This window comes from Vanellus vanellus (assembly GCF_965231255.1).
Source record: "Vanellus vanellus genome assembly, chromosome: 17".
Taxonomy (NCBI): domain Eukaryota; kingdom Metazoa; phylum Chordata; class Aves; order Charadriiformes; family Charadriidae; genus Vanellus; species Vanellus vanellus.
The window spans coordinates 6108293-6128752 of NC_138922.1; the positions used below are offsets into that span (position 1 = coordinate 6108293).

The 20460-nt window shown below is 39.4% G+C and overlaps 1 protein-coding gene across 1 annotated transcript in view; it reads left to right on the forward strand.

Annotated features, from left to right (window-relative positions):
• Positions 1-206: 206 nt before the first annotated feature.
• TNRC6C (trinucleotide repeat containing adaptor 6C) overlaps positions 207-20460 on the forward strand; it is a 106974-nt gene continuing 86720 nt past the window's right edge. Inside the window, exons 1-2 of the mRNA XM_082491997.1 lie at positions 207-250; positions 20329-20428. Of these exons, the coding sequence (XP_082348123.1) occupies positions 20366-20428 (63 nt within the window). The 5' untranslated portion in view covers positions 207-250; positions 20329-20365. The remainder of the gene's footprint in view (positions 251-20328; positions 20429-20460) is intronic.

Sequence of the window (20460 nt, forward strand, 5' to 3'; positions counted from 1 at the left end):
TTTTTTTTGAGAGGGGGGTAAACAAACCGACAACAAAAAAAAACACCTTAATTTTTTTTGGCCGTGTGAGATTTTTTTCGTATTCAGATTCGTGAAATTACGGGTACACTTACAAAAAAAAAAAAAGAAGCATTAAAATAAGAAAGGAACACGTCAGAAAGACCCCTACACAGTAGACAAAATAATCGTTTCCTTACAGCAAGACTGAATCGAAAGCTGCCAAAGAGCCCCATAAAGAAAAGACTAAAAGGTAAGAAGGGGTAATAGCCTCTCTTAATCCGGGCATGGTAGAAGTTAGCAGTGCAAGAGACCTGCTAAACTAGTGCATACCTCCTTTTCTCAAGTCTAAACCAGTTTTTTTGTGGTTGTTTTTTTTTTTTTTTTTTTTACGGCTTGTTAGTGAATCAAGTAACACCACAAAACTCTTCAAAATCCATTTATGTTTATCAGATGTCTTTTTCTGCTTTAAACAGCTTGCGGAAATTTTTTTTTTTACATGCTAGAATTAATTCAGTATTTTGCTATGCACGTTTTCTCCGTTCTAATAGCAGTTGTGCACAAAATAGCGAACAGAAGTGCCATTTGCTGAAGACTGCTTCTGTTGCAGACATGACCGTGTGCACTTGCTTTATAACTTACACGTGTGAAAATTATTGCTGGGCGTGTTGGAAATGATCCTGAGCCTGGAAAATGAGTGGTGTGGGTATGGTTGAGCAGCAGTGTTGCTGTGGCCGGTGAGCAGCTGAGGCTCCAGCTTTGTCCTTCGTGGCTGCTTTCTGTTAAAAGTTAAGATCTCGAGATCCGTGTGTTTTTTGTGGGTGTTGTTTTTTGTTTTTTTTTTTTTCCCCCCTGTTTCTCCCCCCCCCCCCCCCCCCTCCCCCCCCGTAATGAGATTATGGGGAACTACTGTAATTTTCCCCTGAGTATTCAGAGAGAGATATCTTCGTTTAAACCTGAAATCTCCTCCGGTGGGAGAGAGAATATTAAACAGAATTTATAGTTTTAACTGCAACACTGAAGGGGAAGAAAATGGGGAGGGGTCAGTTGTTAACCTGAGAAATCTTGAAGCACTGGAAGTTTATTAATTGTTTGAATCTTCTTTGTTTGTATCACAAGTTTGTGTCAAAGGTTAATCTTCTTAATATGTAATTAGTTGAAGGTCCAATTATGGGATTTATTGAACTCAATTGGTTTCCCTCCCCCCTACTTCTTTTTCCATTAAATATAACACTGCTAGTCATACTTTGTGGCTGCTTTATTTTCTGCTAAAACTTAAGTGGGAAGGTATTTGTTCAATTAATGTAACAGCCAGTTTAAATTTACAAATAATCTTTAGTACGTCATACCCATGTCTGTTGCATATTTTTTCCCCTGGTATGCATATGTATGTATCTGACTATTTATGCTAATTTATATACTGAGATTTGCTCTGGACATTAGACCAGTTAAGGTAATTAAAAATCCAATAAATCCTACTGTTAGTGGGTTGCTTGATGATACAGAGCTCTAAATCAGGTGGATGGTGGTGGTGCTCTGTGGACCTGAGGACAATGCAAGTGCAGAGGAGCAGGAGAACATCTGCACTGCTCTTGGTATTGCTTCTGAAGAAAGTCAGGTCCTTTAAATCTTGCCGTAATGACATACTGCGGGTGGGTTTTTTGGACTCACCTACGACTGACAATTAAATTGCAGTTTCCTATTAGATATTACTTTTTATCGCTTCAAGAAAGTAGTAGAAAGGTACACGCTGATTCTTGCTGCTTCCCTTGTATGTCTTCCAAGGAAGTAGTGGGTGACTTGCGGTGGGTGCAACCTGTGCTTAGCAAATCACAGAGTTTTCCATAATTGCGGTTCCTCAAATTCGGAAAGCCCTTGGATATCTCTCTGGCTTCTTCATTGTGTTAATTGTGAGCTCAAAATGGTGCTGAGGAACGTGCCCCTGGATGCACTGTTCTTTCTGCTCTGGCTTCTGGAATGATTTCCAGAGCATTAAAGCATCAATGTCAGACTTGTATACAACTAGGGAGAAAAACGGCTTCAGCCTGTGGGATGCTTGTTCTTAAATTTGTAGGATTAATAGTGCTTTTTTGGGGGGAGATTACAGAGGCTGTGTTATGTATGGGTACTGGGTAACCTCAGTCTATGAAGAAAGCTACAGTAAATCAGATTAATTTGAACTTTTTGTAGTGGACATGACTGAGGGGACTAGCAGTAGTGTAACAATGCCTTGTGTTGCTTTGTCCTTATCTTCAAAGGAGAACGTGTCGCTTCTGACTTGAAGTTCCCCACCTGGCAGGTGGCTTGTGCAGTGGCACGGGTCTGGGTTCAGCGCTGGGGAACAGGGGCTGCCATCAGGGGAACGGCAGGAGCGGCGCGTGGTAATAGGAGCTGCATTTGAGGCAATATTCTCTATTTTTGACTAAATGTTTTGTTTCCGGTAATGAAAACAAAAAAAAACGCAGGGCAGACTGAACTCTATTTAGAGCTCTTCAGGCTTGCAGTATAAAATGCTCAGGATTTATTAATGTTTCTATTCTCTGTATGTGTGGGTTCTCGTGTTGACGAATTTAAGTATCGGTATGCATCAGGCTAAAAGCTGACTTGAACTGAGTAGTGTATTATATATGGTTGGTTTATGTATGCTGTTACCTCTGCTACAATACATGGATTATTTTGTAATTAGGCTGTCATGGATGCAAGGCATTAGTCCCACTTACTAGGAATGGACTTATGGGGAACTTTGGTCTGTGCCATTTCTGCTCTAGTAGAAGCTGTTGTGGAATTTGCTCTGGGATGCTGCCCTTGGGCCTTGATTCGGTGTTAAGAAGCATTTGGTAACTTCAGGGTTCGTCCTTTTGACCTGCCATCTTTGCATCTTTCAAAATCTGCCTCTGATCACCTATGAATGGGATGAGGTTTACCTCATGTGCTATTGCACAAGCTTGCTCAGATGAATGAAAAATCCACCTCTCTGGCTTAAATTATTATTTTTTTCCCGGGGTTTGTCTTTCCTGTTAAAATAACAAGCTATGCTTTTGATGGCTTTTGTGATCTTTCGCTGATGTTTAAGGGAAGGAAGGTAATTCTGTCCTTTTTTGTTTCAAGGAGTTTTTGAGACTTGGAAAAAATAATAGGATGAAATTTCCTTAATATGACAAATAACATAATTGAGCATAAGAGTACTTTTAACCTAAATGTTCTTTGTTGAAGTTCTCAAAGGTCCCAAGTTCCATACCTTGCCGAGCTGGAGTAACAATAAAACAGGGTCAAGTTAAAGGTTTTGTCAAGCAAGGGCTTGACATATAAGAGATTATACTCTTTGTGTCTTGAAGCAAACTGTTGCTGACTGGCAACCTTATAGAAAGTATAGCTTCAAATTAGTCTAGAAATAAACCCTCTTATTTTTCTGTTTTTCATTCACTTCATTCAGAAAGGCCAGCAAATTTTATTCATGTAAGGGATTTACTGCCTGCTGTTAGCTCAAAATGACCTACGCCTTTACAATCCGTTCAGATACTATATGCGATACAGACACCTTTTCTCTTTCGTGTTAAGTTTGTTATTAAAAGCCTGAAAGCGGCGTTTACTTTCAGTTTTAGCTGTTAAGACTTAACCAAGACTGGTGTATGTGGGAACGGGTAATATGTTAACTTAGCAGCTGGCCTTGCCGAGATAAACATGCGCTTTTCCAAATGCTGTCATCTGGCCCCCTTCCAAAACAAGCTGAAGGAGGAGGTCAGGGGTGGAGCCATCCTTTGCTTTAGTAAAAAGAGGCTTTCATTTGGAAAGAATTGCTAGATAGTATTGACTATGAGAACTGCAGATTTAAAAATAAAATAGCCAGACCTTTCCTAAGTAAACAGAATAGTCTCTGTTGATTACTTGTATATTAGTGCCTGTTACTGTGCTGCTTCTCTTTGAAGGTATAGTGACTTAAATGTAGAATGCATATTCCCGCTTTTTAAAAAAATCAGTGCTTTATATAAGACTTTGAACATGAGAACTAATGAAAAATTTATCATCTTTGGTTACAGTAGAGCTGTGCAACACAAAAGTGCTATTGTTTTAATTGTTTAAAATTCAGATTACAAGATAATGGTAATACCATTAGAAGGTTTCCCCTTGGCCTAGAAGCTGCAGGTAGGAGCCTGTCAATCCCTTCGTATTAAAGATGAATGATAAGGAAACCTCTTGAATGCCTGTGACGCTGCAGTCTAGCCAATTTAGGATCAGCTGATGCCTTCTAGTGATAATGGCTTGAGGTTTTCAGCTGTATTATGAAGATATCAGCCAGGGCAAATAGTATTTAGAAGTATACTTTATTGAATGGGGAGATGATCTAGAAGTGACAGTAGATTGCATTACAGAATGATCTATGCGCTCTGCACAGTCTCTTCACTGGTAAATGCTAGTGGTAAAATGAGAGATGGTTATTCTTAATGTATGAAAGCAGAGGAATCAAAGTGCTAAAGGAAGATCAAATAATAATCTGAGCTATTTATGAAAATTGTCTACCAAAAGCATGGCTTAGTTCTGCATCTTAATTAACCAGATGTAGCTGTACTTACACTTACTCTATCATTACTTAATCGTGATTAACTTCACTGTGGATTCTCATACACAGCTATAATGCTGTTTTCTGAAACTTTATTTGTGCAGCTTCCTACCTTGTCACTAATATATTTTAAAATCTCCCACACAAGATAAAAATGTCTGAAGTTGTTCATAATAACAAACTGTCTGGTTTTGCACAGAATAGTTACAGTGCTCTTTAAGATTGTATCAGATTGTATCACTTGTGGACAATGCAGCTGTACTTTAAAATATGCATCTGATTCTTTTGTCTTTTGAATGTAACATCTCTCTCTCTTCATCCCAATAAAAAGGCTTCTTTCACTGAAGGCATCCATAAAATAAGTAGCTCCACTAGTCTTGTGGTTCAGGGTACCAGGCATCAAAATCTGAGTTAGTTTTGGTCTTAGCCCTAGATGTGAATCAGCACTGTAATTTTTCAGTGTTGAGGTCTTGAATGTAGCTGTAATTCAAGCTCATAAAATATTAGAAGCTTTGACGGTAGTGAGGTCTGCTTTCTGGAGCTCTTCCCTGTGGGTTTACAGCCAAGGATGGCTTGAGAGTGAGAACAGTTATCTGTGCTGCAGCAGTGATGGTTTATGGCTGGATGCCCAGATTGTCTAGCTTTGCACACAGCTTTATAGTTTGCCTTTGAGGGCTATGGAGGTGGAAGTCATTTGTAATAAACAGCTATCTGCAGCTTGCATTTTCTGTGTTTTGAAATGTACATCCATTTAAAAAATTGCAAACTGGATACACATTTACTTAGATTTCAGTCAGGAAATTGTATGTTTTAGAAGCTCACTTATGAGCAATGTTAACAATTACTTATTGCATTGTATTCAAAATAACTAATATTTATCCCTAGACTGGGCTCTTTTAGCAGTAAGCTCTGAATTGATAGTGAATGAGGGTTTTTTTTTTAATATTTTTTTTTTTGAGAGAAAAATTGACTTGTCAAATCGATTGGCATCCTTTGTGGTAATTAAGCCCCAGAGAAAAATATGTTTATAGGTCTCAAAATAGCTACCATGCAACTACCATCTATAGGCTCATTTAGGAAAATATAACACCCAGCCCCCTTGCACCGCAAGGAAAAAAACCACCCTGGGCTATGGAGTGTTTAGCGTCTGCCCATGGGTGTTTTCCTGAGGCAGATCCATTCCCACCCCCAGCTTCTTGTTAATGGGGTCTGTGCATGTTTTCCCATGGTGACTTTCTGAAGTGATAGTGGGGAGTGCCTTTGTTATGATCTTGGTCAAGAACAATCTCCTGGAATGGCAAATCTGTTTTTTCTTAGATGTGCTGTTTTCCTTCCTATTCTTTTTTTTTCCCTTCCTGTGTTCTGTCTGTGTGTTGTCTGCTTGAAGTTTACAGTTTTCTCTCTAGTACTGCATTTGCAAGACTTCCAGATGAGAAGTGGAAGAGGTTTTTGTTTTGTTTGAGGGATGCAGAGTACCCGGAGTGGCTTGGATACTATTCTGGGTGGTCAGTATGTACACATATCGATTGTTAGTTCAAACTGACTTCTGCCAAGTCTATTTTAAGCTCAGCCAGTTATCTATGTTGTGTCAGTCTGCTTTTCAGTCCTACTATAGTCTTCTACTCTCAGGTTTTTTAGTTCTTCAGAATTCCAAAATGTTTTAATGGCTGATGTTAACAAACGTCATTGGTGCTGACAATAGAGATGCCTGTTTTCAAACAGTAGCTGTTTACTGATAAACAAAAGAGCATCAGCCCACTGCTTTAATACAAACCATTCTAGAAAAAAGCAGCAGTTCAGTGAGAATGCAAAAAAAAAACCAAACCCCGAACTCAAAACAAAACACCAGACCAACTGTAGAGATGCATAATGTGCTGACTGCTATTTTACTTTTACATTTACATTACATTTTCTTACAAGGTCATTAATAAAGGACCATAGAAGGTGGTCTTTGGTATTTCTTGTAATGTTTTTGCTTGAACTCAATGTATGGTAACAATAGCCTTAAAGACGATATTTTGTATGAAATGTGAAGTTAAAAACTTGACTAGCACTGCAAGCACAGCCTAATGGAGTGTATGTAAATCAAGTAAGTGTATTACCAAAGCTAGTCTAAAGCTGAATTCCTCATTATCCATCTGCTAACATCGTTCTTTCTGTCTGTAGGTCTCAACTTTCCTCTTCTCTCAATGTTTTTAATCAATTGCACAAGCTTACTTAATATAGGAGAATTGCCTCCAGTGTTTGTGTTGTCTGATTTCCACCCCCCCCCCCAATTTCAGCTTTGAAATGGATGCTCCACTTGAAAGTTTGTCTCTTGCTGCCTGGCTGTGTAATGAAAGATGTTACAACTGTGCAAATCTAATAATTTTTGTCTCTTTATGGTGTCATGGCTGTAATGCTATAAGTGCACAGTATTGTGCCTAGTTCTTGTTTTGTGATGCTGCAAAAAATTGCTGTCAGTTAAAAATAACCTATTAGCATATGAGTGCTGATCACATCTGTTCATAACATACCTCTTCATTTTCCTGCTTAGGAAACTATTTGGTTTCTCTTTGCATAACATTAGCTGATGTAAACTATAAAGAGGTCTATGGTTTATCTTTTTAAGCCTTTAAAAAATAAATTAACATGGAAAATGCAGCACCTTCTTGTATGGAAGGAGAAGTGTGGTGGTGGCAATCTAAATGCTGTTAAATATTTTCTAGTATGATGATCATAAAATATAGCTGTCTGATCCGGGTGTGGAACTAAATTAGGTCTGTCACAGTAATAGAATTGCTGCTATTGAGGAGGAGAGTCTCTGTAAAAATAGCACTGTTTGAGGAGGAAGATGTTGTTATACGGGACTTACTGGAGCTTGGTGAATGTATGACTTTTACTGTTTCTATTCTTATAATCAAACTTTTTGAAATCCTTCACCCTTGAGAAGAATGATCCAAGTTAAGTCTTATTGGGCACCAATGGTATTATGTCAGTCTATGCTGAGCTACCACGCTTATGTGTAATAATTGAATAAAGCAATGGTTGTGTTATTGGATGGATGCTTATATAAATATTTGCTTAAAGACCCTCACATTTAATTTTTTCTTGCATTTGTGAAGATGGACTGTTCTTTGTAAATTTCTAGGTGAAATATTACAATGATAACAAAACCTCATGTTTTTGAAGCAAATAACCCAGACTGATAGATATCATCTACTTTATCTCAATGATATTGCAGCACTGATAGCCCAGCTGCATTGAAATTGTGATTTCCGCCCTCCCCCTCTCCACCCCGGTCCTTGTCCCTCTGTCAGCATCCATACAGGAGCTGATCTCTCTGGAATTCTGTCTGCATCTACTGATCACATAACGTACTTGGAGACATTTTGGATATATTTCTGAGAATATTTGCTCCCCATGGCATTTCGTGGACTAACTGAAGGCATAAAGTAGTTATTACTAAGATCATAATTGACCATAAATTGATTTCCAAAGTGATATTTACTGCAACTGGTTTTCTTCCTGTCTCGGAAGATCATTTATGGCTATTTCCTTTCCCCATCTCTTCCCCTACTCTGTCTCTCCCTCCCCTGTGGAGATGCTATTCATTTGCTAAGTTGAAAAATGGATGATGGCCCGTTCTGATGGTGGTTCTGATGTTTTAATTTATTATTGGCAGGAATTGATGCTTTTACTGTGGGAAGTGAAGTGGAGGAACAGAGAACTTTGAAACTTGATGAACTTAATGGAAATAAGGATTACCTTTTCAGCCATGCAGAGTTAATCTTTTAAACTCTGGTAGATTTGTGGAGGGAAAGGTGCTAGCTTGGACCTTTCTCTTTCCTTAATTTTGGATGATAGAATTAAGTCGTCTTCTGAATTTTATGGATCCAGTTTCCAGCCTAAAGATAGGTACAGAGTAATGTAGGGGTTTCTTATCTCAGTTGAGTTATGTTGCTATATTAGTTTTTGGAATAGCATTGCAGCTGAAGATGCAGTGGAACAAAAACTAAATTGCTTTAAAATGCATTATCTTTTAGTTGAATGAAATGATCATGGTGGGCAGTGTTTTGGTTTTTGTAGTTAAAACACTAAGAATGTATAAGAAGTGTACAAAACAATTAAGTAGATTTTCTTACATTGTGGTTAAACTTTCACATGTTTGCAGGGCACAACTTTTAGTACAGTTTATTAGTCTATAGTATGTTTTGTCTTCCTTGACTCAGATCAAATTTGGTGTTAACCTCCTGTGGAGCATTCCAGGACCCCTGACACTTTATTGTGACTCTTGATTAGCTCACCAGGGTTCCTGCTAAGAATTCTTCTTTCATTCATTTGATAAATTGAATTCCCTATTCACAGTGCCTTTAAATAGAATGGTATTTGGAAAACTTGAAGACAACAACTTGAATGTTCAATGAGCTCACCCAGCAAATTTAAAAATGCATAAGGAAATTACGGGTTTATGTATTCTGAAATCTTTTCAAAGAATAAACATTTTACAATAACATAAGTCTCCATCTTCATATTACCTTTAATTTTATTTCTTTTCTGGTTCCTACAAGAAGGAGTTCTGTTGACATCTGTTTTTCCTTTTTCATCTTGTCTTCCTTGTTACGTCAGGAGCCGTGCATTTCCCTAACTTAGGTCTGTATCTGAGAGCAAGTATAGTAAGGTAGTATACGCCCATATAGTGGAACTTCAGCTTTCCAAGGCAGCATGTGTGCAGAGTGGAGACCATCTTGTTCTTTACAGCCAGTATACCCCAGCCTAGCTTATGCGTACCATATAGATACCTTATGCCTTTCACCTGCGTTTACTGTGTATCCTCTTACTGTTGCTGGTGATGCTGGCAGGGCTTGTACTGCGGAGAACCGTTCTGAGGTGTACAGCACTGGAAGTAGTGTTGTCACTTTTTTTTTCTAATTCTGGGTCTTGAGGGACATCCTCTCTGTGAGGCCGTTGTCCCTTAACTCCCCCATCCAGGTCTCTCTCCCTGAGCCTCCTGAAGTTGGGGCTGCAGCAGTGTACTGCACTTCCCTACCACTTGTGTGTTCGTTGTGAGGTGACACCTGGAGATATCAGTAGTGAGATGGCAGAGGCCCATTCGCTGTATAGGATGCCATCTTTGTAGAGGCTGTTTTCTGCAGTCTTCTGCCACACGTCTGTGAAACGATTTTAATATCATAGGAAAACTTGGGCTGGAAGGGACCTCAGGAGGTCATCTCAGATAGACAGGTCTGTATTTAAGTCGAGTGACATGTGCATGTCTGGTAACATGTCTGCTGCTACTCACTAGGTTGCTGGCATGTGTTGGTGTTATTCTTAGACTTGTCTGGTACAGTTTCCCTGCCTGTGGGTAGGAGCGAGGGAAGTGCATATGCGATTTTCTCCTGTGCCAGGAACGCTACCTAAAGGAGAGGTATTTCGTCCAGACCTCGTCTTCCTGTGCCTTTTAAACACACTGGAGCCACTCATGAATGTGGCAATGGACGTGTGTGGTTATGGCTGCTGTAAGCTGGGTGTCTGTTGTTGAAGATGTGTTTGGCACCACCTTTTCCGCAGAATAAGCCCAAGAGCAGCATCAGGAACGTATTTGTCTTCAGCATAAATTCTGCTGCCTACCTTTTGATCCTGTAGGTTGTCTCATTTAGCTTGACCTGTGTGAGAGAACCAGCCTGGTCTTCAGTTCCCGCAGTGAGTTGAATATGCTTTCACCTGCTGATAGCAAAGTATAGGGCTCAGAAATAGTTGAGTGCTGGCATGTGACTGCGATGGAAGGTGGGAAAGGAGGACTAGGGGTGTTGGAAATCCCTAGAGGCAAAATGGTACATCAGTTTAGTTATGCAAACTTGCTTTTTATTTTAACAAAGAAGCATAAAGGTTTAGCTGTGCTTGCTTGAAGGGTGTGAAGAAATGCTACACAGCAGCAGCGTTGCTAGCTGTGTGTCCTGTAGTGCGCATTGTCCCTCCTGACCCTATTACTGACGGACGGGTGACGTGCTGACCGGCTCCTCCAGCCTCCGTCCCTGGGAGTGGTCAGCTTGGGCAGCCCGGGGCTGTGCTGCCTGGCAAAACATCCTGTGGAGCTGTGGCTCCTCTTCCTGTTTCCTGGCCTCCTGCTTTGCAATATCCCTCTGCAGCTGCCCCAGGAAGGAGTGCTCTTCTGACATGTTCTTCAAGTCCAGTTTTGAGCCAGAAACCTGTCCATAGGTTGCTTCTGAGTCTAGGTCAGTTAACCAGCGATATTTAGTTGAACAATTTGTCAGTGTGGGGCTTTGCCTCTGTTGGCACAGGTCTCTCATCTTCTAAAGTATTTGCAGAAACCAAAATAGCAAACATAGTGTCTGGAGAGGGACAAACATGCTGCACTCTTGCTGAGCTACTGGATTCCAAAGCTGTTTTCCTTTGTGTATTATGTCCCAGGAAGACTGGGGAAGAGCTCTGGACCAGATGCTACATCAACTGCTGGTAAATACCATCGGGCCTGGGAGGGAGACAGTGCTGTGAAAGCAAATCTAGTTATCTGCACTGTTCACAGTCTGTAGCTTAATTTTCCAAGAGAGGAGTTGTTCCGTGTTTGCTAGGAGAGGAGAGACTTTGGTGATAGGGTGTTTCCTGCTGTTTATAGCCTGCTTTGAGAGGTGAATGTAATGCAGGCTTTTTTGGGGGGTGGTTTGTTTGTGTGTTTTGGTGTTTTTTGTTTTTTGTTTTTTTTTTTTTTTTTTTGTTTTGTTTTGTTTTTTTTCCCTTGGTCCTTGCATAGCCTGAGTGGTGCGCATGATGGGATACTTGAGGCCTGCTGGGGTGTTGTCAGCAGGCTGAGGGAGCAAGTTCTGATACGGTTTGTGCCCGAAATGTGTACAAGGGTGAGGTTTCGTGTACAGTGTTCTAGCCTGTGCCCAGATTTCCCTACTTAAGATGCTCCAGAGTGGAGCTTTTATATATGTTAGTAAGCCTGCATTGTGGAGAGCAACACTTTCACAGAAGAGATGGTGTACCTGTGTGACAACAGCTTCACCCCCTACAGGATCATCTACACTAGCGTGTTAATTTGTAGTGGGAGTTTGATATTTAAGCAAGCCTTCTGATTGCCCTCACTTGCTGTGCTTTGGTTGACATCATGGAGTGGTCTTGGAGTACAAAAGTTGGATTCCTTTTAAGTGAAACTTCACTGGATGATGTGCTCCAAGGGTGCAGTTAATGCTTTCCTGCTGCAAGTGAGCGTTTGGTACATGGGAGCAGACTGCAGCTAGTCTTAAGTAATAAAGTCACCTGAAACGGGGGTAGTGTGGCGATCAAGTCCTCTGCACCAACAGTTTTGCTCTGCAGTTCCACTCCCATTGGTCTGCATGACTTAGTAATGAAGATCTAACATACACCTCCTGAAACACTCCCATTTGGACTCCAGTACTCTCATTAGTATGCCATCTCGCTCTGGTAACAATCCAGTAGAAACTGAACAAAAGGAAGTTTGTAGATGAAAAACAAAAACCCCAAACCCTACAAACGTTCACTGGGTCTGGGGCAGTGCTCGAGTACGGACTTGACAAAATTCTGATGTCTCACCTGCTGCTTAAGAGTTAATCTGCATCCTTAGTTTATAAAGGCTTTTCTTCTCTGGGATTTTTCCTGACTTGTAGTGACTGGTAGTCAACTAGCAGAAGCTAAAACAAGGCCAGATCAGCATGTTTTTTAAAAATGTCTTGAATTGGATGATAGTAACTATCTAGTTTGCTTTATTTGTGTTCTAATCTAATTTACTCAGTAGTTGTTTACCTTGTGTGTACAGAAAGTAGTTAACACACACAATAAGTTAGCACTGGGTGAACTGGAAACTTCCAGTGAGAATCTAGGTCCTGCAGTAAATAGCATCTGGCGCTCTCCTCGAGGTGTTGCCAGTATTTTGTTGCTCTTTAACCAATAATCAAAATTATGCGTTAGAAACACCATGTGCTACTGCTGGAGATGCAGCCTTGAGACAAGGTGTGTAACACAGATGCTCCTCTTTCTTCTGATCATGGATTTTCTATTTTACAAGTTGTAAGAGTAGGATTATTAATTTAGTGTCTTGGGCAACCTAAAATCTACCTGTAGTTTCAGTAAGATATTTTAATATGTTGCTTTTCACACCCCATTCTCAACTAATGCTGTAGTATTCTTGGGTGTCTTTAAATGGTAGCTACATTCTGCTCCTGCACAAATTTCAGTTGTGAATGAAGCTGTCTGTGTGGCTTGCACCTTAGTCTAGTGTGCTGTGATTTAAAGGAAGCTTGGAAGGGAGTATGTAGGGATTGAGTCTTATCCCTCACAATTACAGGCAGCAGTGGAGAAGGGTCCACAGAGCATCATAAACCTGAAGATACCTACCAGTACTCTGTAACAAATCAAATAAAAAAACACAAAAAAGACTTTAGTAAAAGGAAACATCAAGGGCAGTATTAGCGCTCTGTTTCTGTGCGGGAACTTTGGTGGAATTTCGAAGTGACTTCAGAAGTCAGACTGCTGTCCCTGTTAGGAGGTCAGCTGTGTTACATGCTTCAACATAAGTTGACCATATACCGGGAGCATCAAAGTACCAGGCCCGCTGTTGTTGGTTAGCATGGATGATATTTTGATGTTTCAGAGGAAGGGAGGAATCCCCTGTCAAGGCAAATAATGTATTAAGGAGTGACAAGTGGAGGACAGCAACATAATTTGACAGCAAGAAACCCCAAAGCGTGGGATTAATAAATTATAAATTGAGGTCAAACAAAACCACTTATCAGACTTCCTTTATGACTCCCTGTAGGAATAAATTTTGCACCCAGACTTTCAAATTACAGGGTTTAGTTTCAAGCTGCGTGATCACACCTATAGATGTAACTTGTCCATAAACTTATCTTGTCCACAGTGGTGTGGCTGAGGGCTTTTCCCCCATTAATTCTCTTGAAAGGATATTGTAAGGTTTTACTTTGAATGGGTAGAGGCTTCCTGTTTCCAGTATAGTTGTCTTTGTGTCCGGGAGTCGGTGTGGCCTTGTATCAGTGTTACTTCTTAGTAAAACCAAGTCTTCCTTTCTTTAGGTTTTTTTCCTCTTCTCTTCCCTCAAATGTATACTTATAAAGATTTGTTGTGTCTTTTAATGTTGGCTCTTTGGTGGTGTTTTGTTGTTTGTTTTTTTTTTTTTTTTTTAATGCTACAGTGTGGAATGCTCTTCATTATGCCTAATCCAAATCTCCTTTGTTGCAATTTAAATTCAGTGCTATTTACTCCAACTGAAGTAGAAAGATTGTACTCTGTTCTTCTCTACCTCTATCGTTAACACCTATTTGAATAAAGGGGCTGAGGTCTCTTCAGATTAAGTGAATCTAAGTCTGAAGTTTTTTCCAAGGACCCATGCTTTTTTGATCTCTGACCTTTCTTGTTGCTGTTTTCTGGACTCTCTTCAGTTGATCTGTATCTCTGTTGCTGTAGATAGTCCCAAGGTAGACACAGTACAGCAGCTGATGAATTTCTGACCATTTGTGATGTTGTTACTTTGCCTTTGGATTGAGATCTGCTGTAACACCTGGTGTTTCTTCCCCCAAACTGGTGCTTGGACAGTTGTTCCCTATGCTGTATTGATATCTATGATTATTCCTGCCGAATGTGCTACCTTGCACTCCTCCTCACTGAATGGTACTCTACTTTTTTTGTACATCTCAAGTTTATCAGGTTGTTTCGAATACTGTCTGTCCTTAAATGTTTTGCAGCCCCATGACTTGACATATTCCAAAAACTTAGTAAGTGTATGCGTTTTTCCAGCAGCAAAGTGATTAATAAAAATTATGCTGCTGGGCATGTGGCTAATGCAACAAAAATCCACTGGTTCTCTGCCTTGTTGGAAGGGGAAGTGCTGAGGTTACTTGTTTTGTGGGTATTTTATTGTAATTCCATCTAGCTTATGTTCCCTACCTTGTTCTTGAAAATAAAAATAAAGCAACCATGTTCTTATTAACAAAAATTTGCATTGTGCTTGAAAGTCAATAAATTACTTCTGTTGCCTATTTTTTGTCCTTTTCAAAAATACCTGCAACTATGCCACAGGAAAAAAAAATCGGATTTCCCCCCCCCAGATCCTTGTTAGCTATTACTGATGCTTTTATCCCTTCCCCTTTTAAGTTATATGCACAACCTTTGCCGTTTGCTAGTGTTCTGGAGTGCCATTCGTCTTCTGCTGATTCTTTAAGGTAATCTGTAATGACTCAGACACAGTTGTTCTTATGGTGAATTGCATCGGGCCCAGCCAGCGGAAAAACATCCGATTTCTCTAGGGACTTTTTAAGTCTGTTCTTACTTTTGCTGGCCTGATTTCCTGTTTGGAGCGGTAGCAAAATGTTTATTTCAATCTCTGTTTTTTTCCTGCCATTTCATGGAAGTTTTGCTCTGAAGTTGGGTCGTTCCTCCTTCCCAGATTTGGGGAAAAGGCTATTAAGGGTCTTGAGATTCTTGCTTGGAGCAGTGTTCACCAGCCCTTTTGGGCGAGGAAGCCAGAATGGAACATTGCGGTGGTGGTGGCAGAGATCCTGGGGCAGGAGCAGGTTGGTTGTTGGCTCTTCACAGCCCCTGCCACCAGCTTGAAGCAAAGCCTCCCTACGTAGGGAAGAGCACCGCAAAATCCCTCTGTGAAGCTGTCGTCATCTGCAGGCTCAGCACCGGTTCAGATGGTTGTTGGCCATCTGTTCCCAGCTGACCTCTTTAGTGGATGCTAAAGCAGGAAGAAAAGTACTGTCACTTTAGCCCTCATAGGGTCATCTGTCAATAGTCCCCCTTTCCCACTGAATATCAAAATTAATCTTTCCTCTTGCTTATTAATGAAGCACTTAAAGGTTGATTTACTATTACTGTTTATATGCACAATGCTATACATTATTGGCCTTCCTCATTTTTGTTCCCATGTGTTTGTGCTGGTTTTTTTTCCTATTCCTTCTTATTTATTTTGACCTAGTTTCTGTGCTGCTTCCTTTTTTGAGGTGATTGGAGAGCTTGTAATTAGGGACCAGCTTGACTCTTCTTGATTAATGACTGAGCCGAGATATCAAGGGAAAAAAGCTGGCACTTTTTAAAGTCACACCAGCTTTTTGCTTTCACCAGTGTTTACTTTAGAAAGGTCACAGAGAGCTGGGCTGGATAAAGATGAAGCAGGAAACAAAATTAGCAATAGGCAGTTGTGGAGTTTTAGTTTATCTCTTCTAGTAGTCACGAAGACAAGGACTGCTGATGATATGGTGACCTCTTGCTTTATGTGGTGTTCTTCCTATACCTTAGGGTATCAGCATTCTCGTTTAGGTTCTTGGTGATTTCCAAGAAACAATGCCTGTCTCTTCCTATGTGACAGTATTTTTAGATTATCCTGAATTAATTGAAGCCTGCTTTTCCAGGATTCACTGCTCTTTATTTTTGTCTTTCATTCCATTTCATTTCCACCCTTCAAGTTGCTTTCTGCCTTTATGATCTCAGCCACTTCTTTCTTGTCATGTAGAATCAGATCTTGAAGAACTTCCTAAACAGTAATTTTTTTTCCCGTTTCTATTTGAAACTGAATGGTACTAGATTTTTGAGAAATTGGTTACTTTGTGTTTCACATCCATGCTGCCCAGACCCTCTGTTACCACCTGTGAGGATGCATGGCTCTGTTAGCTCCTTCCAGAAAGCCTGGTCAGGATGCTTTGGTAGCCTGCCATTGAGCGATTACTTGTCAGTTCCTTATAATTCTAGTTTAAAGATTGATTCCATATCGCCCTCCCGTCATCATTATGAGGAAAAACGTGTGTGTTCAGAAATGCATTATGCCCTGTTGTATGGTGGAGGAAGTCAAACCCAGAACAATGCTGGAACAATTGCATGCGATTTGTAGGATTTCTGTCAGTAACAGCAACTTTCACAACCAGCAAGGGAGGTTTTTCTGGCGTAAAGTAGGATGTGAATTTCTGGTACAAGAAGTGTTCCAGAATTAAGGTAGGGGAGCTATTCCCTCGTGGGGCTGAACCAGGCAAAGACATCTGTAGACCAAGATTAAGAATGCTATTTTGAAGAGGTATTTCAGACAGTTTTTCTATGCAAATAAACACACATACCTTCAGTGACTTAAATAGACGCCAGCAAAATCTGTTAGGCTGCTAGGTTTGGAGTTGTGTCTCATGGAGGGACAAGAGAGACAGGTCTAGTCCTCAGCTCTTGCAGGAACTTCTGAACCATAAAACACTGTATGGGTAGTAACCCTGCATGCAATAACACAAATAGACCCTGCTTGAAGTTTGTTTAAAAAAATATGATATTCCCAATAGGTGTATTGCAAAATCCTGTTAGAATGTCACATCAGCGTGAATTCAGAATACCAGCTGTGGCTTCAGATGTGAAAGCAATCCACTGTCTGATACCAAGTAGAAAACTGAAGTTCTTACTTAGCTTAAAGAAAATCAGACTAGATTTGTTAATTTTTTTTAAAGGGATCAATAAGCCTTTCTGCAGGAGGCATTGACAGAGCATAGGCGTAGTTCTCAAGTTGTTCTGACCATGACCTGCATTTTGTCTTGCGCTCCTATTCAGAGAGAGCTCTTAAGCATGTGTACTTTAAAGATAAGATAACCTTGGTTTAGGTTTGGATTTAATAAGCTAGTTGCATTCTGTAAAAACAACTCTTGACACTTGATGCTATAGCAAAACTCTTTGCTCTCTGCTCGTAAAAATCCCTCATGATTCTGGTAAATCAGATCCATATATATGAAAAAAGCAAACTCCTACAAATATATTGTAAGACTTCTGGTTTAAATCATATGAGCTTCCTATTCATAAATTTTTTTAGCATGTTTCCTGTAATAAAGATTAAATTGTCGCTCAGGAAGTAAGACTGCAACACATGCCTCTGACAACGTAATCAAACTTTATATAGCAATATTTTTATTGTTCTTCCTTTTGTTTTGCTCTTAGATGACTAATTTCTGCCTAGAAGTGACAGCAAGAGTTGCCATCTGAGAGGCCACTTGAAGCTTTATTTCTATTTTAAGGATATTTAAAGCACATGTGTTCAGAAGTGTCATTATGTAAATCAGTTTTGAAAATTGAATTCCATTAAAAATTATGGTATCATTTTCTGAGTTAATCTGAGGCTATTTTAATCTCAGAAATGAAATAAAAAACAGGTTTCCACTAGGAGTGGCACCTCTACCTCTTATGTTGTAATTGATATGATAATCTGGTAATAAAATACATTGTATTTTTAATGGCACAAAATGTTTGCTCTTCTTTGATTTGGAAAATCCTCTGACATGGTTTATTACCTGCATAAGGGAGGGGGTAACATCAAACAGTGCTTGGGAAATGTCAAAACAGAACCAGCTTTAAGAGGACAGAAAGGCTGGAGGTAGAGAAGTTCATAGCAGGGTCCAGCCTAAGTAATGAGACTTTGGCAGTGATGAAGGGAACTTGATCTTAAGAGGAGGCTTAACAAGAAAGTTGGGAAGTATGTACCTTCATAGTTTAAAGAAAACTTTGCAAATTAAGCCAAATGATGGTGGGGAGTGTTTTGGTTGGGTTGGTTTGTGTGTTTGGTTTGTTTTTTGTTTTTTTTTTTTAATACTGCACTGACTATTAAAAGGGATTTAAATGTAATTGTGGTGGTCTGGAATTGCTGTAATGTCATGGCTTTTCTTAAGTACTAGCAAGAGGAAACCAGAAAATTTCTCACTTTACACTGACTTGTTTGATTCACCTGCTTTAAAAAACAAAACAGGCTAAAACTTCCCTCGGCAATAGCCTGACAGTTTGGGAGAGTTCACTTGAAGACACGGGCTTTGTAGAGTGTGATGTGACTTGTGTAGAGAGCCCTAAAAATGAAGGGACTGGATGGTGTTACTTTGTAGTTACTGAAGTCCTGGGGACTTCTGTTCTTCTCCAGAGCTAACAGGAATAAAGTCAATTCTATTACGGTTTCAACTCAGTTTCTTTTTGGCGGTGTAAGTCATCACTTTTTGCGAAGTCCTAGAACAATCCATTTAAAAGTACAATTTAAAGTACCCTTTTCTTAAGTGTAATACTAAAGTATGTGGTGCAAATATGCCTGCAACTCTTAGAAGCAAATGTTTCCTAAATATTGATTTACAGTATTTGGAAGGTGGCCCTTTGAAATTGGCATAAAGCTGAGCAGTCTTGCAGGTGCTGAATTTTTGGTTATGATGGAAAGTTATTCAGTATTTAAAATACAGATATCTAATGCCACTTTAGATGTCCTGACCTCCAGTTGTGCACCAAGCACTTCCAGATGTGCCTGACCTCCAGCTGCTATTCCAGACTCTGGGTCTTGCCATATCTCTCACTTTTGTAAACAGTGTGAGTGCTGTAAAGTGGCTAAACAGACACTAACACCTATGTTTAGACCTCTGAATTTCTTACTGTAATGTTTATTGTTTTGGGTAACAGAAGGAAATGGAAGCTGGTTTTGGTTTAGTCTGGAGCATTGTGCAGGATCTCTGTAAGCATTAAAGCATCTACAGTGGCCAAAATCTGTATTTGCAGGCAAGTGAAAAAACCAAAAACCACAGCAACCCTCAACAGCTGAAATCTCAAAAAAATGACTATTTTTTTTTTTTTTTTAATAAAAAGGGAAACTCTAAGAATGTGCAGATGTTTTACAAAGGAAAAGAAAAGAAACAGTTAAAAGGCAAAAAGTTTCCTAGTGAGTGTTTAAAGAATCTGTTTTTCTTCCAGGTAAAGGGCAGCTCTCCTCCGCCCCACCCCAGACCTGCTGTGATAAAACAATTGAGCAAACAGTAGTATAACTAAAAAGACCTTTTTTAACAACAACAAAAAAAATCCAAACAAAAAAGGGGGAGTAGTTGTAAACTTTGGCAAGTTAAATGTAAAGCAATAATAAGTCAGGCTAAAAGTGGTCTTGATCTTGAATAATTGGAAGAGATTGAATCTAATAATAATGGTTTCAGCCCATCAGAAATGGAGTATTCTCAGAAGAACTGTAAGGCTGATAAATGATCAGGACCTAAAGAGCTGTCAAGGAAGATAAAATAGTTATAGGGAAGTATATGAATTATTTGCGTTGGTATTTATTTGAAAGGGTGTTGGGGAGGTTCATTGTTATAACCATTTATTACGGTGATGGACATAGAAAGTGTAGATGGTGAGGTTTCAAATACGTTTTCTTCTTGATTTGGGACACCTTAAGTTAAATTTTAACCAAGCTGCTACTGGAACACTCTTGGTTTGTATTAATGTAAATTCTTCAGCTAGAATTTAAAGGATGAACACAAAATACGATGATTTGAATTCATCTTGGCCTTTGTTTAAAATTGCTTGAGAACACCATTGATGCATATGAGCTTATACGATATGTGTTTGATCGAAAAAAGAAAGAGTGGTAAAATAATGTACTCGCTTATGATCTTTAAGGTATCTTGTGAATCATAGCTGTTGAAAGCCATCAAAACTTGGATTAATTACCTGGGGTTTGCTCTTTTTCTTCAGTTTTAGCACATTCTATGGAAGGAAAGTTTAATATTAAGTAGTACTTCTGAGTGGTTGTGGAAAGAAGTTCCAAATAGAATGTGTTCTTTCTGAATTTTCATTCCCTGCTATTTTATTTGTCATTGGTTTCAATTTTGCAACAGCTTTTTAAAATACTCTTATTACAGCTTTAGAAGCAGCCTTTTTTAGACATGAAATGTAGAAAATTAGCTGTATAAGTATGGATTTTTTACCTTCCTGGATAAATTTCATCTTACTGAAAAGCTCTTCCCAACCTTTATTCTTATCAGGGAGAAAGAACAAGAAACACAAGAAGAGGAACATTTGATGGAAGAAAAGAAAAAGAAAAAGCAGGAAGAAAAGAAAAAGAAGGAAGGTGCTCAGAAAAAGGTTTGTTCGTGTTACTGTTTCAGATGGTATCT